Below are 24,702 nucleotides of genomic sequence, written 5' to 3'. Positions count from 1 at the left end.
AATCCACGGAGCGCCCGGTGGGTTGGTGGATATCGTGCATAGGACAGATCATGCCTTTGCAGCGAAAGGTTTAGATTATTTCCCACTCAAAATAGGTAATTGAGCACTGTAGTGGTTATGACCATATCAGTGACTATGTAACTACATGGAAACGGGATTAACTATGTCTGTGGCTTGCACAGTAATAGCGTTACTGAAGCCTAGCTGTTGCATCGCGCGGTCTCCTGGGAATTCAGTTGTAGCAGAAAAAGGTAAACAGTCATTTGCAGATTGGAGCGTAGTGTGTGTGAAGAGTGAAAAGCGGAGTTGTTTATAACGGAAGAAGCTTGGAGTATGAAGAATATAGCAGATATGCAACACACGGAAGAGCCTTTTTATGTTTGATGGTCATCCTTATTTATTCGAACCAGAGTATACAGACGAAGAACTAGCCTCAAGAGTTGGAAAGAACGAGACTGACAGACAGAGGGGAAACAGGCAGATGAACTTGCTGCTCCAAGCACAAGCTAAAGGTAGCCTTCAGTAACTGGGGGACATAGCCACACCACCGGGCGCTCCGTGGATTTTTATTGGGATGATTATCACAGATGCCTGGCTGAGTACACTCACCGGACGGCAGCTAGCAGCTAACGGCTAACAGCTATCTGGCTGTACACACTCACCGGAGGGCAGCTAGCAGCTAACAGCTACTACAGCACTATTGTTTTTTTTAGGGGGGAATACACTTCAAGACGTGACATGAACTGTCCTCTGGAGGACATAGCCACACCACCACCGCTCCGTGGATTGTTATTGGGATGATTATCACAGAAGCCTGTCTGAATACACTCACCAAACGGCAGCTAACGGCTATCAGCTAGCAGGGCAAGCTAGCTACTGGCAGGATCGAGACAGGGACCAGGGTAGGTGAATTTAAACAATGTCTGAGTTGAAAACGCATATTGTTGACACGTAAGGGCACTGTTCATGTGGCACAGACATATTAATTGCATATTGTGTCTGTTAAGAGGCACAAAGGCACTCTAAAACTTGCCCCGAGCACTGCCGTTTTAGCTCAAGGGACGCTTGTAGTACGTAGCTGCAGCTTCTCCGTGTTACCTGCACTGATTTGGGTCGGGGTTTTTCTATCGAAAGTACTCGCGTAGCTATAGCGATCAAGATTAACGTAAAAATTGGCCGGAATTCTCCTTTAAGGAACAGCTCAATGCTTAGTGTGTATGTGAGAAAGGGTAACGGTGTCAGCGCTCAGAGTCAGAGCAGCTGCTATCAGAGCAGAGAATATATCAGCAGTTTACTTGCTAAGTGGTAGTAAATGCACAATGTAGGCTTCAGTTTGTCGCTAAATAAATGCTGGTGCTCCTCAAACCCCAAGTAAAGTTCCCGTGTCTTGCTTCACAACAACGCAACAAAACAAAAAGAGCTGCAGAAGTGTCAGGAGAGCAGCGGTCAGCTGGAAAAATGCAGACACAGAGGATAGGATACGAGAGGACAGGGAAGCCTGTCTACAAACCAATCAATTACAACTGTCAGGAGATGCAGTCCACGTATGTGATGGCAACAGGACCTAGTTTTGTCACGTATAGGTCTTTAGTACCTTTGCTTAACTGCAGTGTTGAAACCAAAACTTTGCGGATCACATGCAAAAACATGAACCTCGGTCCAGACCTTGGTTCGGACTTTCAGGTGTGAAAGTACTCCTAAATCGATGACTTTTCAATTCCGGGATTGGTCCGGTGCTGCCGTAAGATCCACCAGATCTCCCTCATTTTCGGCCAAATGTCCCTCACCTTCCGCTTTCTGTGTGTTGTCATTCTAAACTCTGTTCGATTTATGAAGACTATGGTTAACGTCTCCTCAGATCTCTGCAGGGTAAATCCAGACAGCTAGCTAGACTATCTTTCGAATCTGAGTATTCTGTTGCACGTGAGGTGTATTGTCATCCTATTTTATCTGATCATTCTATAACTTGTATTTAAGCTTTATATGACTGGTATTTAAGAATCGACAGGAGAACTCAGATGAACTTTAGCCTACTTTCAGAGGACACCTCTCTGGAAACATCTGTCAAGTGTTATCAATGGGGCCCCCAAGGTACAGATGTCATTGTTGAAAAGAAGGCCAGTTGGCTTGTAGCCATTGGTATAGATATGCAGTTTGGAACAAAGAACTTTAGAGGACCACTGGAAAATTGGGAAAACAGGTCCTCTCCGAGCTCTGTAGGGCTTGTCAATTGATGCTGATTTCTTTGATGTAAATAAACCTTTATAATCAAGAAACAGTGTCGGCGGATTCCTCTCCACACAACATTACAGCATCGCTACCAAATACACCACACACGACTAAAACAACTTTTGAGCTTTGTTCCACCAAAACAAGTTCCTTCCCGAAGCTATTTTGCAGAGGCACTGTTATTGTATTTGGCGCGGAGCGCCGCCCATCATGATTGTGATTGGTTTACAGAAATGCCAATTAATCAGAACACGTTTTTCTCCACTCGCCGAATGCTGTGTGGACTAGCCAGACCCTACAGTGGCCACTGCACTGCAACTTACAAAAACACATGCAAATAGACCAAGTGTTTCCAGGGGACACGTTTAAGTGTGTGTGTGTGTGTGTGTGTGTGTGTCACCTAAAAGTGTCCCCTGGAAACACTTCCGTTGCATTGTGGTCTATTTGTACGTGTTTTCTTAATATGTTGTGGTCTATTTGCATGTGTATTCTTAATTGTATTGTGGTCTATTTGCATGTGTTTTCTTAATGTGTTGTGTTGTAGTCAATTTGGATGTGTTTTCTTATATGTGTTGTGTTGTGGGCTATTTGCATGTGCAACGCTGTGGAGGAAGGTCTGGCAGGTGACCTTGATTCGGATAGCGGCATAATACATCCATGGACAACATTAGTTAAGTCTTTGGCTAAGACAACCAAGCAAATATGTCCTTTTGTTGTCTGTGTGGGCCCACTGCAGTGAAGCCCACTTTGGGCCCCGTTGCCATCCTGAAATGCGGGGCATGTGTGGGCCACCCATGTGGAGCCCAGTGGTACAGCAGTGTGGGCTGTGCCCCATAAAGACACAGATATTAACACATTTTCCTCAGATGGTAAGTGTAAAGAGAAAGTAGGCTGTAAACATTGCAAACAGAAATTCAAAACGTAGCCTACTCACCAAAATGAAACCCCATAATTGCTCTTCGTTAAAGTGCTACTGATTTTTTGAGATAGGCTAAGGTAAAAGCTGCTGTTCTCAAAGCGTACAAGTTGGTCCCTGAAGCTTATCGTCAGAAATTCAGGAGCTAGGAAAAAGGTGATAAGCTGACTAATGTGGAATTTGCTATCCATTTGCTGGGCCATTTTAACCGCTTCTGTTCCGCTGCTGATGTTGATTGTTTTGGGGATCACTATGATTTAGGAGTGTTGAAGCAGAGAAGGGGACTCAAGTTTGAGAATTGGACTGGAGTTGCACTTAAAGGGTAATTCCTTTTTTCTCAACCTTGAACCTATTTTCCCATGTTGACGATGGGAACAACAATCTTCCCAATTGGTCCAGTTTTAAGTGAGAACGCTGTGACCTGCAGCCGCAAACAGGGCTGCAATGTAATCCCATAGGGCAAATTTGCAGGGTCAATTACGTCTTCTAAAAGTGCTGTTTCTGCCACAGACATGTTCAGATTATTATTTTAAGTATGTGACAATATTATGGAAAGGATCCCTACAGAGATATGCCTTAACCTCTTTAAGACCTTTTTGTTTCACCAGAAACAGCTCTGAGATCCCAAGCGCTAAAACCACCTTTTAAAAAAAATATATTTTTCAGCGTGTATAGCCAACATATTTTCCTTTGTAAATCAGTAAACTATGTATTTATTTCAACCAAAACTAGAGTTGTGATTGTTGGAAAAGTGGTAAGACGTACCGAAACGGCTTTTCATAGTTTCATTTTTTTTCTGTCGACTTTGAATGAAGTGTATTTTACAATGCTAAAATTACTGTGTATTTACATGGAGTCTGGTGGCTCTAGCGAACGCAATTGCACGGATGTTTTAATGTTTAAAAAAAGGATCTTACTCTTTAACAGAAAATCGACCTCCTTGGAAATTATTTTCATAATGTTGCATACAATGTTCAATAACTTACATTGTAGGTTGTTTATCTGACTGCCGACAGCAGTGCTCTTGCTTTATACTGGACCAATGTCAAAGATTGTCAGTCACGTAGACACAAAAACATAGGAAAATAGGGTCCAGTTTGAAAAAATCGAAGTTACCCTTTACACAATGGCTAGAGACTTGACTTGAGAATGCGGGACTCGTGAACTATCTTTATTTTTAGGGAACGTCTTATGAGGTGAATGTTATGCCCCTCCCTGCATAACCTTTAACCTACCTAAGTAACGCGTAATATATTTGCTGCCAGCGGCCACAAGTGAGAAAGGAAAAATATTTTGATAAAAAACATTTTGACCACACCAGCAGCTGCTGTGTCATTTATTATAAGCATGGCTTTTAAAACTTCATGCAACAAGGCCCAAACAAAAGAAGCGCTGAATGTAAAATATGTGGACTCTAGCTCAAAGACTTGAGACTTGACTTGGACTCTGACTTGTGAGCATCTCTGTGTTAGGAGCAATTTAAAAAGACTGTTCCTCAGCATGTAGCAACATTTGTGAGTGAACAGAAAGCAACCACTGTACTTAAAGTGGGATTTAAAGACTTGATGCAGATGATGCAGCAGATCTGTTATGAATTGTTGACTTCTGACTCGCAGGGACGTCATCAAAATGACAGCTGCCTTATGGCACAGGGACGCACTGTCGCAGCTGGACTGTGCGACCCGCAGTGATAAGCCAACAGCTGTTGCCCTGGCTGCTGAATGGGAGCGCTTGGAGAGGTTGGGGTGTCTCGTTGCGCTACTTAAGCAACAGCTCCATCCTGTGGTTAAATCTGGTATGTTCATCTGTAACAGCAGAGCCCACTGTTTGAGCCAATATGCTGTATGTGAAAACATGGATCTTAAGGACACCACCTCTGCCTATCGTGTTAACCTACCCTAGACACTGTTAAATAATGATTTGGCAACGTTTTTAAAGTGTATGTTGCGGCCTTTTTCGTCGTGCGACATGGACTGTGAAGAGAGATGGGTTTTGCTCATCCCTTAGTGAAGCGTTTGTTGAAGGGGATCAGACGACAGTGCTTCGGGCTTGGGGGTTCCCCTTTTGAGCCTCTGGCACAAATCTCTCTCAGAATGTTGTTCATGACAAGGCGCGCTCATCATAGCCTCGACGTCGGCTAGGAGAGTGAGTGACTTGACGCGCTGTCGGCCTCACCGTCCTGCATTTCTATTAGAGAGGACAGGAGCGCGGCTACTTTGCAGCCAAATCCTTCATTCATGTCGAAAGTCAAAATTAACTATTTTCGGCCGATAATTTCTTACCTTGAGGGTTTCTTCCTTCCACTTCATGAAGTGGAAGGAAGAAACCCTCAGAGAAGGGGGATAATCGTCTCACCTAGTCTGCCCAGTGCGCGCGTTATCTCAGTTATCTCATGTTTTACGCACGGCAGACATCAGGCGGTTGCTGTTCGATCACTTTTTAACACTCACGCGGCTCTTTCGAAACAGCGGCTGTCTCAACGGCTGTGTGACGTTATCACCCACGCTTTTAGTGTAAAAGGAGTGGCATCTGGGCACACTCCACGAGAGCGTTATCAGCACCCACGGCCCTCCTCAGAGGTATGACAGTGGCTGACATCTGCGCAATGGCATCTTGGGCATCTTCGCTTTCACCTTCTCCGATCTAACTACAGAAGAACGCATGTACACTAAAGTGCTGATCGGGCCGCATTTTTCTGTCAGAGCAGTAACCGAACCCGACCCGAGCTCGACAGGCATTAACATATTTACGTCCAAGCTCGACCCGAGCACAACACAGTTAAAATCAATTTTTGTTCTCATACTAATAACACATGTACGTTTGTTTGTGTGGAAAGCCCACTTTTATTAAGCAACTGTGGGAAGACATTGGGAAATGTCAACAGATGATGATATATATATATATATATATATATATATATATATATATATGCGAAACAATTTATTTGAGTATATACGAAAAAAAACATTCTGAGTTCTGAGTTTAAAGTCATAATTCTGAGAAAGACAGCATTCTGAGAAAAAAGTCAGAATCCTGCCTAAGGCAGTTACACGTCGAGGGATTTCTGACTCCCAAGTTCCTCAGTCTCCACAGCAACAAACAGTACAATATACAATGTAGGCTACACAATATTCAGCCCTAATTACTTTGTTTTCTGTCACACGTTGCGTCTTCCCTTAGCAGTCCTTCAGGATGATTTGGCAATTGTTGATCCACCCAAAAAAACTGATACTGAAACAGACAGAGGAGGCAGTGTTATCAGGCAGCTGCTATGTACCCGTCATTAATGCAGACATACTGTAGACTTAAACTATTACTCTGACAAGGATATGTTTTGATATAGAACTGGTATGTAGGTCAGTGGCCAGAATGTGACATGTCTCAATTTACACAGCAAGCTGGAAATTCAACCACAGTAGTGAGAGCAGCAAGTTAGCGGACTGTGGAGTCATCACTGCCCCTTTCTCTCTCGATGCTGCGCACGGTGTGTGTGTGTGTGTGTGTGTGTGTGTGTGTGCGTGTGTGTAATCCGAGATCAAAGGAGAGAAACCTTAGATGACAGCAAAACACAATAAAAACCAAATAATCCCAACTAAATAAAGCTAGAATGGAGTTGAATATTCGGGTCCAGTCCTAATAATGTCAATTAATTAATTCAATCATCTACCAAAATCCATTTTATTCAATATTTACTATTTTGCTTTCAGAAGGCAACTATTGATGTTTGCAAATAATATAAATGAACTAATCACAAAGCATATAATTAATAAGATTAATTTTTTTAATTGCCTCATAGTCCAATGTTTTTAAACTGTTAAATGAAGACTTCAAGAGCCTACAATAAACTTAAATAGAAGTAATCAGTAAGCAAAAATCAATACTTGGCCTTTCAACAGACACCTGAAACATCAGTTGACATATAATTACAACAACTATCTGACTATCTGTGATACCACATTTGGTATGCATACCACATTTAGCTTTTGGGATGTCATCAAAACCTGATTCAATATAAAGGGTACTTGTGGACACAGTGTGTGACACAGAAGACCTGGCAGTCCTGGATTGTAGTAGTGGCTATGTTCTCAACAGCTTGAGATCATTTGAAACATTTATTGAGCGCATCTTGTTTTTACACCTACTCTGAAAAAAAGAACAGGAATTTTCAAAAAGGATTGGTGAATATTGTTGACAAAGAGGAGGTCAGGTAAGGAAAACTTTTAAATGTTTACCTTTTCTTTATAAGTGTTAAATACATATGCAAAGTATGTCTCGATTATTTAGTGTCTGAACAAGAGTATGTATTCTCAATAACAACTAAGTCTGAATTTTTTTTGTCACTTTGAAGTCAAAGCCCACCTGTAACAATACCCATACATGGTTTCATTGTGGATAGGTGTCCTATTCAGCTCATTTTAAGGGCTGTTTAATTACATGGACTTATTCTAAGATGGAAGTTCCTTTGTAATTATCTAACAGACATCAGCTGCCACCATGAGTACGGACGCGGAGATGGCCACTTATGGCAAAGCTGCCATTTACCTTCGTAAGCCAGAAAAGGAGAGAATTGAGGCTCAAACTGCACCATTTGATGCCAAGAGTGCCTGCTACATTGCCGATGTCAAGGAGCTGTACTTGAAGGCAAAAATCATTAAGAAAGATGGTGACCAAGTCACAGTCGAAACCCTGATATCTAAGGAGGTTAGTATCATGAAGTCAGACTCAACCGGCAATTCAATATGATTAGTTCTCATTGTGACAAATGTCCTATTACAGGAGAGGGTAGTGAAAGAAGCTGACGTCCATCCAATGAACCCTCCCAAGTATGACAAGATCGAGGACATGGCCATGATGACCCATCTCAATGAAGCCTCTGTGCTGTATAACCTCAAAGAGCGTTATGCAGCATGGATGATCTACGTAAGACAATCGGCCTGATGAGAAAAGAGAACTATTGCAAATTGCTATACTTGTAGGAAACATAGAGTTAACTGTTGAATCTCTTTGATCACTTTCAGACCTACTCTGGGTTGTTCTGTGCTACTGTGAACCCCTACAAGTGGCTCCCAGTGTACGATGCTGAATGTGTAAGTGCCTATAGAGGTAAGAAGCGTATGGAGGCTCCACCCCATATCTTCTCTGTCTCTGACAACGCTTTTCAGTTCATGCAAACTGGTAAGTTATTACCATAACAATGTGGAATTTATCAGTATATGAAGTTTCTATTGCAGTAAAACATAGTCAATTATTTTGTTTTTGATTGAACAGATAGGGAGAACCAGTCTGTCTTGATCACGTAAGTTTGTAACATTTATATTTGTTGACTTTGTTTAACATAGTCAAATATCTTGATCAAATTCTTAAAAGTCTATATCTATACCTAGTGGAGAATCTGGTGCTGGAAAGACTGTGAACACCAAGCGTGTCATCCAGTACTTTGCAACAATCGCAGTTGGTGGACCGAAAAGGGACGACTCAAAAGTATGTTACTGTATGATTAAAATTCAGGGTTCTTCCTTAATAGAATATTTTTCAAGGGGGAAAAATAAAGTAATTTCCTGACTGTAATTCTAAACCTGGATTATAGGGGTCACTGGAAGATCAGATTATTGCAGCCAATCCCCTGTTGGAGGCCTATGGTAACGCCAAAACTATTAGGAATGACAACTCTTCTCGTTTTGTAAGTTTGGAACAATTTCTGCACATGAGAGAGGTCTTGTTACAGATTGCCAATGTGGAGGAACATTAAAAATCTATTATTCCAAACAGGGTAAATTCATCAGAATCCATTTTGGCGCAACGGGCAAACTGGCAAGTGCTGATATTGAGACATGTAAGTAATAATACTCATAGTACATACAAATGATTGGAATTGAGAATTGGCCAGGCTGTGATTTATGAACAATATTTGTAGATCTGCTGGAGAAGTCCAGAGTGACATACCAGCTTTCTGATGAAAGAGGCTACCACATCTTCTTCCAGATGATGACCGGCCACATCCCTGAGATACTTGGTAAGAAGATTGAGAGGATGCAGATTGTTTAACCTGTTTTCATATGAAACAAATGTTCTGACATTTCCACCCTTTTTTAATCTCCAGATATGGCACTCATCACCACCAACCCCTACGACTTCCCCATGTGTAGCATGGGTCAGATCACTGTGGCCAGTATTGATGACAAAGTTGAGCTGGAAGCCACTGATGTGAGTGATCTTCACTTCAAAATAATATTTTAATGTACTTTTTTTTCCATTTAATGCAAGTGCATTCTTCTAAAGTTAATATGTTTTGTGTCGACCTCTTTTGAACTCAGAATGCCATTGATATCCTGGGCTTCACTAATGAAGAGAAAGTAGCCATCTACAGGATGACGGGTGCTGTGCTCCACCATGGTAACATGAAGTTCAAGCAGAAGCAGCGTGAGGAGCAGGCTGAGCCTGATGGCACAGAGGGTGAGTACTGAATGTCAGCTCAGAGTGAATAGCTTGGAAACAACAGTAAGGAAGTTCTTAATCACACTGGTGTCTGTTTACATCATGATGGAAATCTTTGAACTATTTTCAGAGGCTGACAAGGTTGCTTACTTGCTGGGTCTGAACTCCGCTGACATGCTCAAGGCTCTGTGCTATCCCAGAGTGAAGGTCGGAAATGAGTATGTCACCAAGGGACAGACTGTACCTCAGGTAAATATGAATTATCAATACAATAATTACTATTTAAAAACAAATTAGTTATGTTATTTCTACTAAAATAATGCAATACGGGGTTTTATAACAATCAGCCTACAACTGCAGTGTTCAATATACCGTATTGCTACTTGCAAAGAGTTTAACTCAATGAATTCTAAATGCATAATGTAGAACAAGTCAAGGACCATCTTAGATGTTAATTTTAATTTTTAGATCTTTTGTATTATTTTTCTCACCAGTGAGGTGCCCGTTCAGGCAGATTGCTTGGACTATGGTATTTGTGTTTGCAGCTTTCTCGAGAACCCCTCATACAATCAACTTAATGCTCACACTGCGCTTTCTATACACCTGCAATACACCTGCCATGACATAGTTGCATCATATACCCAAGGCACGTCTACTCATGGTCAGAAATACATTTACAATAAACTGGGGGAAAACATCGAGAGCAAACTTTTCCATTAGGCAAGTTAGGCAACTGTCTGGGGGCCCAATGTAAAAGGGCCACAAACAGCTATAGATTTGTTATGATGTTCAGGTATGAAAAATATAGAATATGTACCCAGAAATAACTTACAAAGCACTTAATAAATATGCAACTCAACTGTAGTACTGAGTTACTTTGTACTTCTACTTCAGAGGAATATATTGTACTGCTACATTTTCCTTACAGAAGTTTTACTGGTAACATTGCTGCGGCTGTGGCTCAATTCAATATAATTTTATTTATAGTGTCAAATCATAACAAGAGTTATCTCCGGACACTTTACAGATAGAGTAGGTCTAGGCCAGTAGTTCCCAACCTGGGGTCCGGGCACCCCTCAGGGGGGCGGCAAGTCTTTATCTGGTTTTAGGTTGAGGTAAAAAAAAATGTTCTTATGTTAAACAAATTATGATAATACACTAGAATATATAATGTGTACAAAAGTCTGTATAAAAACTATATATTTTTGTTCTCGCTTAAAATTGTAGGCAGGCTACTTAGTAGGCCAAACCTCTGGGACCTCTTAACCTGGGACCTTTGCTGTCATCACGTCAGCTGCTAGCTGCTATCATCCTCGTTTTTCCTGCCGCCACGGCATCACTATGAATGAATGAAACACGGCGGAGATACGTAAAAGTGCTGATAACTCCTCTGTATCAAAAAAAGAAAGTAAGGCTCTATCTCGAGAGTTACCTCAACTTCAGTTTAGGGGAGGGGGGGTTAGCTTTTCTTAGACATGAGTACTGGGGGCGCCAAGGAAAAAAGGTTGGGAATCACTGGTCTAGACCACACTCTATATTATTTACAAAGGCCCAACAAATCCAGTGATTCCCCCAAGAGCATGCATAAATGCCTAAGTGCGACAGTGGCAAGGAAAAACTCCCTTTTAGGAAGAAACCTCAGACAGACACAGGCTCTTGGTAGGCGGTGTCTGACGGTGCCGGTTGGGGGTGGCAATAATAGTCACAATAAAGATAATGACTACAAATAGTAGTTGTAATAGATCATTAATATTGTCAAAGGGGCACAACAGGGCGTAACAGGGCGTGGCAGGACGTTGGCCGGACATAGCAAGTTGTAGCTGGGCACTGCAGAGCGTAGCATAGTGTAATAAGGCACAGCAGGACGTAGAGCAGGACCACGGCGACAGCTGCCACCATGAATTAGGTGCCATCCTGATCCAAGGAAACATGCTGGGTGAAAAAAACAAAACATAAGGACTCCGGGAAATAAACTCCCCGGAGCTAGGTTAGTAACAAGCATTTCTGGGACATGGATACACACAGATGGAAAGAGAGAGGAGAGAGAAGCTCAGTGTGTCAAAGGAGGTACCCCGGTAGTCTAAAACTATAACCGCATAACTAAGAGCTGCATAGAAGCAGAGATAGGGAGGCTGCGTGCCGTGACTGTGGCTACACACCCACCCCCGTCAGTCTAGGCAAACGCTGCGACTCCTTACTCCCTAAATATACATAAGCTTTCTATGAAGAGAAGCAGAGATAGGGAGGGGGTGCGCCATGACTGTGGCTACACACGCTCCCCCGCCGGTATAGTCGAACGCTGCTACTCCTCACTCCCTAACTATAGGCTTTATCAAAGAGGAGAGTTTTAAGTGGTGATGGTGTCTGCCCTCCGGACCCAGACTGGGAGCTGGTTCCACAGGAGAGGAGCCTGATAGCTGAAAGCTCTGGCTCCCATTCTACTTTTAGAGACTCTAGGAACCACAAGTAACTCTGCATTCAGGGAGTGCAGTGCTCTCCCTCCCTATCTCTGCTTCTCTTAGGTACTATGAGCTCTTCAAGATACGATGGTGCTTGACCATTTAGAACTTTGTAGGTCAGAAGAAGGATTTTATATTTAATCCTGGATTTTACAGGTAGCTCAGTTGGTAGAGTGGTTGCCTACCAATCGGAAGGTGTGTGGTTTGATCCCTGGCCTTGCAGTTCCATGTTGAAGTGTCCGGCAAGACAGTGATTCCCAAATTGCTCACGATGCTACAACATATGTGTGTGAATGTTTATCTGATGAGCAGTTGTCAACCTTGTATGGCAGCCTTAGCCACAGTGTATCAATGTGTGTGAATGGGGAATGGTGCCTGTAATATGTAAAAGCGCTTTGAGCAGTTGTTAAGACTAGAAAAGTGCTATGTAACTACAGTCCATTTACATTGCAGATTTGGATTTTCCCGCACAAAATTATTAATCCTTACCTTTTGACTAGGCCTAGTTCTAACACTGCCAACATCAACATTCCAAGTTAGAGAAAGGGTGACAAGTAAGGAAAGACACTGTTTGTCTGGGACCCAAGTTGAGCAATCTTTTTTTTTTTTTGTAAACCAGAGTGAGCACTCCTTCCATTCATGCTTCTCTCTAGGTTAAAATCATTCCGATATGTCAAGTTGTCCCTTCTGCTCAGTAAAATGTTATTATTTTAAATGTTCTTATTATACATCCATGGTACAGGCCGATGCGGAACTGGACCTTGGCTTAGTCTATGTGAGACTATGCGCAGCTGCAAGGAGGAAGAGAGGCTTTCCTAATGATTTTACAAAAAGGTTGACTGACTTCAATCAAATCAAATCCTTGTTTTTATTCAGGTGATGAACTCAGTGCCGGCCCTGGCCAAGGCTATCTATGAGAGGATGTTCTTGTGGATGGTCGTTCGTATTAACCAGATGTTGGACACTAAACAAGCACGACAGTTCTACATTGGTGTCCTGGACATTGCTGGTTTTGAAATCTTTGACGTAAGCATCATTTCCAACAATTCACAGAATCATTCTTATTGCCCTGTGGGAAATTATACTGATGAATGGTCCCCTCACAGTTCAACACCTTGGAACAGCTGTGCATTAACTTCACCAATGAGAAACTGCAACAGTTTTTCAACCACACCATGTTTGTCCTGGAGCAAGAGGAGTACAAGAAGGAGGGTATTGTCTGGGCGTTCATTGACTTTGGCATGGACTTGGCTGCTTGCATTGAGCTCATTGAAAAGGTAATCACTTCATTTGGTGATAAAATATAATTGTTCTTTTTGGATTGTATGTGTCACCTAAGGACACCTAATGAACTAATACTGTATTTCTCTCCACTTCTTTCAAGCCCATGGGCATCTTCTCCATCCTTGAAGAGGAGTGCATGTTCCCCAAGGCCTCAGACACATCCTTCAAGAACAAGCTGTATGACCAGCATCTTGGCAAAAACAAAGCATTTGAGAAGCCTAAGCCCCCCAAGAAAGGCAAGATTGAGGCCCACTTCTCCCTGGTGCACTACGCTGGTACCGTGGACTACAATATCACTGGCTGGCTGGACAAGAACAAGGATCCACTGAATGACTCCGTCTGTCAGCTGTACATGAAATCCCCAGTGAAACTGCTGGCTATCTGCTTCCCTCCTGTCGTTGAGGGTATGATAGTAACTGCAGTAAACTAAAACATGTTTTTAGGTTACGCTGTATATTTTCAACTAACTGTAGAATATGTTCATGTACATTTTATTTGTTATTCTAACAAAACATGTCTACTTAAAATCCTCAACAGATACTACCAAGAAGGGAGGCAAGAAGAAGGGTGGTTCTATGCAGACTGTGTCTTCACAGTTTAGGGTAAGGTTTAACATAGCAAACTTATCTTATACTGTATATATATCTTGGTTTATGCTCAAACTCACAATTGATTACATGTCATGATAAGACTCCCCATTTTGGATCTACAGGAGAACTTGGGGAAGCTGATGACTAACTTGAGGAGCACCCATCCTCACTTTGTGCGCTGCCTGATTCCCAATGAAACAAAGACTCCAGGTATATAGAGAACATAATTTCCGAATATTCTTTAAGGAGTGGTTTTGTTTTGTTAATATAGTTTATTTAATTGTGTGCTGCTTTAACTAAGAAACTATTAAGTCAAAGAAGTAATTAAGAAATGTATTTTTTACAGGTCTCATGGAGAACTTCCTGGTGATCCACCAGCTCAGGTGTAACGGTGTGCTGGAGGGTATCAGAATCTGCAGAAAAGGTTTCCCCAGCCGAATCATTTATGCTGACTTCAAGCAGAGGTATCAATCAATATTTTGATAAAATTTGGATAGATTATCAAAAGAAAATGCTCACACTGACCATTAACTCTCATAAAAAAGGTACAAGGTGCTGAATGCCAGTGTCATCCCCGAGGGCCAGTTCATTGACAACAAGAAGGCTTCAGAGAAGCTGCTTGGGTCAATTGATATTCCACATGACGAGTACAAATTTGGACACACAAAGGTAAAGACCTCACTTTCTTTATTTTACTGTGCAATAATGACCAAAGAGGTTAGGCTGTTTAGTCCAGTTTGTTTGCTTGTTTTTCTGGTAATAATATGTATTAAATGATATCTGTTAATATTAAAGCAGAACATTTAACAACTACTTACGTGATTGTAGAGTTTGGGCCAAGGAAAAGTGATTTATTTTAAGTATAGAGGCAGAGCAGCCTGCATGTGGCCATTTATAAAAAAAAACTTAGCCTTAGAAGCCTTAAAACATGTAGTGTAAGCGAAAATCCTTTTTTCTTAACAAGGTGAAGTATTCACTATCTGAGTTCATCCTGCATTACTTTTTATTTTTGTTCGATCAGGTGTTCTTTAAGGCCGGTCTGCTGGGTGTCCTTGAGGAGATGAGAGATGAAAAACTGTCATCTCTGGTCACCATGACTCAGGCTTTGGCCCGTGGTTATGTCATGAGAAAGGAGTTTGTAAAGATGACGGAGAGGAGGCATGTTAAAAACAGCTCATTCTGAATCATGGTATGAAAAATCACTACGAATATTGTCCATAACAGCTACTTCTTGTCCTCAGGGAAGCCATATATACTATCCAGTACAATATCCGCTCATTCATGAATGTCAAACACTGGCCATGGATGAAGGTGTACTACAAGATCAAGCCTCTGCTGAAGACTGCTGAAACTGAAAAGGAGCTGGCAAATATGAAGGAGAACTATGATAAGATGAAAACTGATTTGGCTGCTGCCCTGGCCAAGAAGAAGGAACTGGAGGAGAAGATGGTGTCCCTTCTGCAGGAGAAGAATGATCTGCACCTGCAAGTAGCATCTGTAAGTACACATTGACAGTAAGTTGTGCTTTTCATGTTTTTCAAAGTTGATGTGCTGACTTGTATTGTCATACAAATTAACTAGGAATCAGAAAATCTGAATGATGCTGAGGAGAGATGTGAGGGACTTATCAAGAGTAAGATTCAGATGGAGGCCAAACTCAAAGAGACAACTGAGAGACTGGAGGATGAAGAGGAAATCAATGCTGAGCTCACTGCCAAGAAGAGAAAGCTGGAGGATGAATGCTCTGAGCTCAAGAAGGATATTGATGACCTGGAGCTTACCTTGGCCAAAGTGGAAAAAGAAAAACATGCCACAGAGAACAAGGTTTGTAAATAATCTGTCCATCAGATCAAGTAAAATTATAATTATGATCGTTTAAAGACAAGATCTTTCTGGCACATAGGTGAAGAACCTGACTGAGGAGATGGCATCTCAAGATGAGAGCATTGCTAAGCTGACCAAGGAAAAGAAAGCCCTTCAGGAGGCTCATCAGCAGACTCTTGATGACCTGCAGGCAGAGGAAGACAAAGTCAACACTCTGACCAAGGCCAAAACCAAGCTTGAGCAGCAAGTGGATGATGTAAGTTTACAAAGTCTCTTGGATTGGCAAAGCAGGATTCTTCTTGAATGTGATGATTAAAAACTCATCTTATTTCTTAGCTTGAGGGTTCTCTGGAGCAAGAGAAGAAGCTCCGTATGGACCTTGAGAGATCCAAGAGAAAGCTTGAGGGTGATCTGAAACTGGCCCAGGAATCCATCATGGATCTTGAGAATGAGAAGCAGCAGTCTGACGAGAAGATCAAAAAGTAACAATTTTTGAATTTGTACAACAAGCGCTCTTTAAAGAAAGAAAAGTTGTGGTCAACTGCATTAACTCTGTACTTTAACTATCTCACAGGAAGGACTTTGAAATCAGTCAGCTCCTTAGCAAAGTTGAAGATGAGCAGTCACTTGGTGCTCAGCTTCAGAAGAAGATCAAGGAGCTCCAGGTGACATAGGTTTACAGAAACCATTCCTGCAAATGTTTCCAATTTATTAATTAAAAGTAAAAGTGCAGTGAAAGAACTTATATCTATATTCAACAGGCTCGTATTGAGGAACTGGAGGAGGAGATTGAGGCTGAGCGTGCTGCTCGTGCCAAGGTTGAGAAGCAGAGAGCTGACCTCTCCAGGGAACTTGAGGAGATCAGTGAGAGGCTGGAGGAGGCCGGTGGTGCCACTGCTTCTCAGATTGAGATGAACAAGAAGCGTGAAGCTGAGTTCCAGAAGCTCCGTCGTGATCTTGAGGAGTCCACTCTGCAGCATGAAGCCACTGCTGCTGCTCTTCGCAAGAAGCAGGCTGACAGCGTTGCTGAGCTGGGAGAGCAGATCGACAACCTCCAGCGTGTAAAGCAGAAGCTTGAGAAGGAAAAGAGTGAATACAAGATGGAGATTGATGACCTCTCCAGCAACATGGAGAATGTTGCTAAAGCAAAGGTACACAATACATTACATGCTGTTTTATTAATTAAGTAAGAATAGTAAATAATGAAATTAATATTATGAATACAATCTGATCACTGATCTCATCTCTATTTACTCATTAGGGAAATCTTGAAAAGATGTGCCGTACTCTAGAGGACCAACTCAGCGAACTGAAGACCAAGAATGATGAAAATGTCCGTCAAATCAATGACACAAGTGCACAGAGAGCACGTCTCCTGACAGAAAATGGTATCTACAAGTTATCAGTTAATGATCTGTTGTGTATGTTATTGAAAAATGTGACACAAACTAATGTATCATGACATCTTTCACACAAGGTGAGTTCAGCCGTCAAGTTGAAGAGAAAGAAGCTCTTGTCTCCCAGCTGACCAGAGGCAAACAGGCATTCACACAGCAGATTGAGGAGCTGAAAAGACATGTTGAAGAGGAGGTTAAGGTACGAAACTGATAAGTAAGTGTGTATTGGTATTATTCGTTTGGGATTCAGGAATTTTGTAAATTCAATATGTCTTAAACCAGGCTAAGAATGCTCTTGCCCATGGACTGCAATCAGCCCGCCATGACTGTGACCTGCTGAGGGAGCAGTTTGAGGAGGAGCAAGAGGCCAAGGCTGAGCTGCAGCGTGGAATGTCCAAGGCCAACAGTGAGGTGGCTCAGTGGAGATCTAAGTATGAAACTGATGCTATCCAGCGCACTGAGGAGCTTGAGGAATCCAAGTGAGTAACATTCAAACAATTCAATGGCCAGTCTATGATTTGAGCATAACTCAACTTTGGAGCAAACATTTTACAGCTCTCCCTTATGATGTTAATATAGATCTTAGATAAGTATCTAGATAACAATACTAGGCTGATCATAAATTGCCCACCCACCCTTTCCAAACCAACAATGCAACACTCAAAATATAAGATCTCACGTTGCAGATTCTTGTTACTAAGGCTTCAGGTAACTTCATAGTTTTCAGTGGGAAACAAATCTTACCTTTTTCAAACAGGAAAAAGCTGGCTCAGCGTCTTCAGGAGGCTGAGGAGCAGATTGAGGCAGTAAATTCCAAGTGTGCTTCTCTTGAGAAAACCAAACAGAGACTCCAGAGTGAGGTGGAGGACCTCATGATTGATGTGGAGAGGGCCAATGGGCTGGCTGCCAACCTGGACAAGAAGCAGAGGAACTTTGACAAGGTAGGAATTGTTTACTTTGTGTTGCCAAGCCATACAAACAATGAAAGATATATTTATTTGTCTTCCCATTGCTACATAACCAACTGAAAAATATAAATGGTGTTATTCAGGTGTTGGCAGAGTGGAAACAGAAGTACGAGGAGGGTCAGGCAGAGCTCGAGGGAGCACAGAAGGAGACTCGTTCACTCAGCACTGAGCTGTTCAAGATGAAGAACTCTTATGAGGAATCTTTGGATCAGCTGGAAACCATGAAGCGTGAAAACAAGAACCTGCAACGTGAGTTCTACATTATGTAACAGTTATATTCAACAAATTATTTCTTACATTACATGTCATAAAATCAAGTGTTTATATTTTATATTGTAAGGCTTAACAACATTTCTCTGCAGAGGAGATTTCAGATCTATCTGAACAGATTGGTGAGACTGGCAAGAGCATCCATGAGCTGGAGAAGTCCAAGAAGCAGGTGGAGACTGAAAAGACTGAGATCCAGACAGCTCTTGAAGAGGCTGAGGTACATTTTTTGACTGGGGACATCTTTTAAGAAAAATCTAAATCATGGACAAATATACTTTTTTACAGGTTTGAAGGCAAAGATTAATTTTCATTCTTTGATATCATCAGGGAACTCTGGAACACGAAGAGTCAAAGATCCTGCGTGTCCAGCTGGAGCTCAACCAGATTAAGGGTGAGGTGGATAGGAAGCTGGCAGAGAAAGATGAGGAGATGGAGCAGATCAAGAGGAACAGCCAGAGGGTGATTGACTCCATGCAGAGCAATCTGGATTCTGAGGTCAGGAGCAGAAACGATGCCCTGAGAATCAAGAAGAAGATGGAGGGAGACCTGAATGAGATGGAGATTCAACTGAGCCACGCCAATCGCCAGGCCGCTGAGTCCCAGAAGCAGCTGAGGAATGTTCAGGCCACGCTTAAGGTATTGTTAGAGACAGAGCTGTTGCACGGATAATGCAGGTACATTGTGGCATTCATTTGAATACTTTCCTGATATTTTTTCACTAGGATGCACAACTGCACCTTGACGATGCTGTGAGAGCCCAGGAGGAGTTCAAGGAACAAGCTGCTATGGTGGATCGCAGAAACGGTCTGATGGTAGCAGAAATAGAGGAACTTAGAGCTGGTCTGGAACAGACGGAGAGAAGTCGCAAAACTGCTGAACAGGAGCTGGTGGATGCCAGTGAGCGTGTTGGACTTCTGCACTCTCAGGTGAATGAGCCCAATCATTCTTCAGTAATTCAAATTTTTTAAATAACATGAAATTCAGGCATGTGATGGCTAAAGTGCCTAAATCTTTTTGCCTTTCAGAACACAAGCCTTCTGAACTCCAAGAAGAAGCTTGAGTCTGACCTGGTCCAGGTCCAGAGTGAAGTGGATGACACTGTTCAGGAAGCAAGGAATGCAGAGGAGAAGGCCAAGAAGGCCATCACTGATGTATGTTTACATTTCATTTGTTCTTAATTTTACTCCGATGTGTTTTTTCAAGATATAACTGCAGCACCAATATTAAACTATTACTGGTTACTGGTGGGGAAAGGCGGCGTAGTAATGCCAGAACTGCAGCCAGGGTGAGTGGGCAACAAATCCAGGTATAACAGCCTCTACGGACATCATGCCAGAGGCATATGGAAGAAGCTAATAAGAGAAAAGGAGAAAGTGACCAAGCATCTCGGATGCACTTTTAGTTGTTGGCAAGAGCTTCCCGGGATAATAGTCTGCAAGACAGATGCCAAGCTGTCCATTTTGCTGTTGGACTAGTAACTTTAATATATCTTGGGTTGTTGCACTTCATTGTGTGAATGCTGATTCAACAGCATTCACAGTAATGTTATTTGACTCTTTATTATTATTATTCCGCTTCTTCCTCCGTACATTTTTTGGTCAACTTCATCATACTTTCAGCTAGTACAACATTCAAATACGAAAATGTTCCGCTCTTTCAGCACATAATGCTTCTTTTTGCTATTTATACTTTACTTTAAAATATTACGCTTTTTTACATTAAAGTCAATGAAAGCAGGCTTCAAATTCTTAAAATCCTCTTCCATTTCAAAATAATTCACCTCCTTCATACTTTCACTTACAGACTTTAATTCAACTTTAAACCATTCACAAAAAAATAAGTTTTTAGGCTCTATCTCAGCAGTTTGATGTATTTTACAGTTTTGGTGTCATCACTGTCTAACAGTTTTTTTCAAAGTTTATAATGAGTGTGTATTGCGTGACTTAGAGGGGGTGATGAAATCACTAGAGCGTGGAGCCTCGAAAAAGTAATCATAGTACCTTCTCTATAACTTGTTCTCACGCCCACAATTTTTACTTGTCATACACCCACCTGCGGCGCTACCATTGGGCCAGGGTGGGCCTGGGCCCACCCATTTTAGGGCCGGCCCCGCCCATTTTTACCCAGGCCTTTAGTGAGTAGTGAGTGATTTTCATTCTAGCAGTTCATCAAATAAGCAGCCCGAGGAAAGTTTTCAGTGAAAGCTTCTCAGCCAATCAGCGGCTTCTAGCCCACGTGTGGACTATTAATCCTGCCCACAGGCTGCATCGTCACCAGCAAGTGATCCAATGAAATGAATGACGTTTGCGCGCAAGCTTTTCAAGCAAGCTCAATGAGACACAGACTGTAGTTATTAGCTAGCTAATATAAAACGCAAAGCAACGCAAAGCAGCTTGTTTTCATTTAAATTAAGCAAGAAACACTCCGAGGACCAGGATGAGGAAACTCCTGCCATTTCAAGTAATGCGGTTACAACTGACGAGTTACCATCCTGCTCGGCCGCCCTCTCCCCATCAAGTCCTCACGTAGCAACACCCTCACACCAGCAAGGCAAGTAGGCTAACGTTATCGTTAGTGTCTGGCTGTCTGTATGCAGGGGGAACCTGTTTTTTTTTGGCTTATTTTAACTGGCCCATCCAGTTTTCTGGAGGCCCAACTACAATCAAAATCCTGGCGCCGCTAGTGCATACACCATTTATACATCAAAAAGTAGGTATGCTTGTCTACTTTTTTCTAATACTCATTTAGGCAATATGACTTATGCATTAGGCTCAGTGAGCTTCCAAATGACAACAGTCCCAAACCCATATTAAAATTCCTTGACATCTCAGGATGAAAGCAAAGAGAACCATTTTTTCGAAATGCTGACATGCCCACATTGTTTCATTTTATCCACACAAATTATACATCAATACATTCGCAAAGGCCTTCTGCCGCTCACTGTGAGGTCATTTCCCTGATGCCACCTATAGTTTGGCACAGGTCTGTCCCTCACTGACAGAGCAGTCAGACACAGGTGATTTGGTCATTAGCGGATTAGAAACCTCAGCTAATGACCACATCCCTGAGCTCAAATAGTGCAGTTTGAAACACAAACACACACACACACACACACACACACACTCACACACAGACAGACACACACACACACACAAGACAGACACACACACACGCACACACACAGACACTTACACAAAGACACACACATACACACAGACACACTCACTTCCGTCCGTTTTTTGTCCCACTACTCGTCACACAGCGTTGCCAACACGCGTACACAAAATACATCAAAACGTGTGTAATGCTCGGAAATGGTGTGCTATGTGTTTTCAAAAAGATTTGCCGCACGGTTTTCACAAAATCGGCAAAAAACTGCGCAAAATTGTCCCATAGACTTGAATGGGAAATCTTCGGGAAATCGCTTAACATCGCTCAAAGCAACTCCCCTTTGGGACCATGCTGTATTGCCATACTTTAAAGTAGAAAAAAATTTTTAAGTTTAAACCGAAGACAAGATTTTGGCGCTTCTGGGCTGAATGGGCATTCGGATATCAAGCACAGTTTCTACGAAATCACAGTTTATGTATCGTCCTCTTTTCACTTGCTCTCTCCCGTACAGTTTTCACTCTTCATACATCATTGTTGGTCAAAATGTAGGAAATTTTGTGCCGGTCGCAGACATGTAACTATGGAATCCACCAGACGTAAACGCTTGGCTCTCTACATTCCAACTGCCGATAGAAACTGTGAAAAAAAATATCTGGAAGGATGCAGACAGTTCCCTGTTTGTTACCTGCTCTGTGTCCCATATATTTGACACCACAAACATAAAAACCACATCAATGCGTTGGCCAGACCTTTATCTTTCTTGTGATGATAATATTATTGCCGTTTAGACCCACCGTTTTTGAATTACAGAACAAACTTAAGAGGTATAATTATCATTAAATGGATATGTTTGACCCACTGTCTCCCCCTCCCTACTCCCGCACTGTGGAAATCACCATAGCAACAAGTTCTGACAAACACACCTATCATGGAGACTTCTGGAAGGAAGGAAGGAAGGAAGGAAGGAAGGAAGGAAGGAAGGAAGGAAGGAAGGAAGGAAGGAAGGAAGGAAGGAAGGAAGGAAGGAAGGGAGGGAGGAAGGGAGGAAGGGAAGGAGGGAGAGAGAGGGAGGGAGAGAGGGAGAGAGAGAGGGAGGGAAGGAGTGAGAGAGAGGGAGGGAGAGGGGGAGAGAGGGAAGGAGAGAGGGAGAGAGAGGGAGGGAAAGAGAGGGAGAGAGAGGGAGGGAAAGAGAGAGAGGGAAGGAGAGAGAGGGACAGACTATCAAAAATTCTTGGTTTTTGAATTAAGAAAGGAACTTCAGAAGTATAATCATCATTAAATGGACATTTTTCACCTGTCAATCAAACTGTCTCCCCCTCCCTCCTCCAACACACACACACAGAAAAGAGAGGAGGAGAAGAGGAGAGGAAGAAAGGAAGAGAGGAGAGGAAAAATAAAGAGAGGAGGAGAGTAAGGAAGGAAAAGTGTTATTTGTCAGCTAATATGATGTAATGATGGACTAACTGACCAACTGACTTCAGACCTCAACACCAAGAGCTTGTTTTCCACCAGACTCCATGTAAATAATCAGTACTTTAAGCATCCTAAATCCACCAGACTTCATGTAAATAATCAGTACTTTGAGCATCCTAATCCACCAGACTCCATGTAAATAATCAGTACTTTAAGCATCCTAAATCCACCAGACTTCATGTAAATAATCAGTACTTTAAGCATCCTAAACCCGCCAGACTCAAAAGTCAAAAGTAACGGTAAGTGGTACTACGCTGTACTCTGGTCTTGACCTGTATGCATTTGTGGTGTCTTGTAAGCCCATCCATCCATTCCCTATTGCGATTTTTAAACAATTGTATTCTCTCTCTCTGTCTCTCAGTGACAGTGTGACCTATGTATGTCAATACAGCTACTGCTATTAATACTTAGCTAGTGTTATTCGGATGTGCACCAAGTAGTAGGCACACTGTCAACATTTTCTAGTTAATATTTTATGCTGTCTCTTCTAGGCTGCTATGATGGCTGAGGAGCTGAAGAAGGAGCAGGATACCAGCTCCCACCTGGAGAGGATGAAGAAGAACCTGGAGGTCACTGTTAAGGACCTGCAGCACCGCCTGGATGAGGCTGAGAACCTGGCCATGAAGGGTGGCAAGAAGCAGCTCCAGAAACTTGAATCCAGGGTAAGAAAGAAAGAAAGAATTTGCAGAGCTGAACTCATTTAAAAAAGATGCATACTTATTTCCTTATTGCTCAATGAAGGTGCGTGAACTGGAGGCAGAGGTTGAGGCTGAGCAGAGACGCGGAGGAGATGCCATTAAGGGTGTCCGCAAATATGAGAGGAGAGTGAAGGAGCTCACCTATCAGGTACAGTCACTTTAATAATTAACAAACAAATCAACTTAACATACATATTAAAAAAAACATGTACTTACTTTTAAATAAACCTTTACAGACTGAGGAGGACAAGAAAAACGTTGCCAGGCTGCAGGATCTAGTTGACAAGTTGCAGCTCAAAGTCAAGGCCTACAAGAGGCAGGCTGAGGAGGCGGTAAGGACAAAATATACATTTTCAACATTGAATGCTTGATACTGTGGCAGAATGTTTTCACACGAAGAATACGTTTGGTCTTTTAGGACATTCAAAAATGTCAATCTCTATGGTTTTTCAGGAGGAGCAGGCCAACACTCATCTGTCCAAGTGCAGGAAGGTGCAGAATGAGCTGGAGGAGGCTGAGGAGCGCGCTGACATCGCAGAGTCCCAGGTCAACAAGATGAGAGCAAAGAGCCGTGACTCTGGCAAGGTAAAAAACAATTAAATTAATTAATTTAAAAAAAACTCAGTTAGATTTGTTTGAAATTAAGTTAATCCAACCCTTTTTACTTGTGTTTTTAGGGTAAAGAGGCAGCTGAATAAAGAAAACTGCCTGATCAGCTGTTTCTAATCATATAATATGATGTGAGATATGCTATTAAAATAAATTTGTTCCTGGTCACAGTTAAATTGCTGTCTGCCTGCTTTTTTTCATTGTATTGATTCGCTCAAAAGTCAGACTGAGTAATTGGCTATCCAGAAATCACATTTGAGTAATAGACGACCTAATTTCTAATACCAAAGCTAATTATCCACACTGTGTATTACTGTTGATGTATTACCTTGTCATACAGCTTTTTTGGATAAGGAACAATCCGTCTTAAGTTGCTGCCTGAGACAGCTTCACACTTTTTTTTGCTTGTAAAGGCAAATTTCAAACTAGTGCCATAAAT

General features: G+C 42.1%; 1 protein-coding gene across 1 annotated transcript; it reads left to right on the top strand.

Moving 5' to 3' along the window:
- The first annotated feature begins 7,624 nt into the window (after positions 1-7,624).
- On the top strand, positions 7,625-24,367 carry LOC114560011 (myosin heavy chain, fast skeletal muscle). Its single transcript, XM_028585121.1, has 39 exons — positions 7,625-7,846; positions 7,922-8,065; positions 8,164-8,320; positions 8,414-8,441; positions 8,530-8,626; positions 8,733-8,825; positions 8,915-8,978; positions 9,060-9,158; positions 9,246-9,349; positions 9,460-9,598; positions 9,711-9,829; positions 12,916-13,065; positions 13,146-13,316; positions 13,424-13,727; positions 13,861-13,925; positions 14,036-14,123; positions 14,260-14,377; positions 14,459-14,582; positions 14,935-15,071; positions 15,155-15,410; positions 15,495-15,737; positions 15,817-15,993; positions 16,074-16,219; positions 16,312-16,402; positions 16,499-16,888; positions 16,999-17,125; positions 17,215-17,333; positions 17,417-17,613; positions 17,892-18,075; positions 18,186-18,351; positions 18,465-18,589; positions 18,700-19,008; positions 19,095-19,298; positions 19,398-19,523; positions 23,448-23,618; positions 23,698-23,802; positions 23,891-23,986; positions 24,108-24,239; positions 24,332-24,367. The coding sequence occupies exons 1-39, from the start codon at positions 7,640-7,642 to the stop codon at positions 24,350-24,352; spliced, it is 5,793 nt and encodes a 1,930-aa protein (XP_028440922.1). The 5' UTR covers positions 7,625-7,639; the 3' UTR covers positions 24,353-24,367.
- Positions 24,368-24,702: the final 335 nt, after the last annotated feature.

The sequence above is a fragment of the Perca flavescens genome, chromosome 8 (genome assembly GCF_004354835.1).
Source record: "Perca flavescens isolate YP-PL-M2 chromosome 8, PFLA_1.0, whole genome shotgun sequence".
NCBI classification, from domain to species: domain Eukaryota; kingdom Metazoa; phylum Chordata; class Actinopteri; order Perciformes; family Percidae; genus Perca; species Perca flavescens.
The sequence above is the reverse complement of the archived record's forward strand: the minus strand, read 5'-3'. Positions and strand labels throughout refer to the sequence as shown.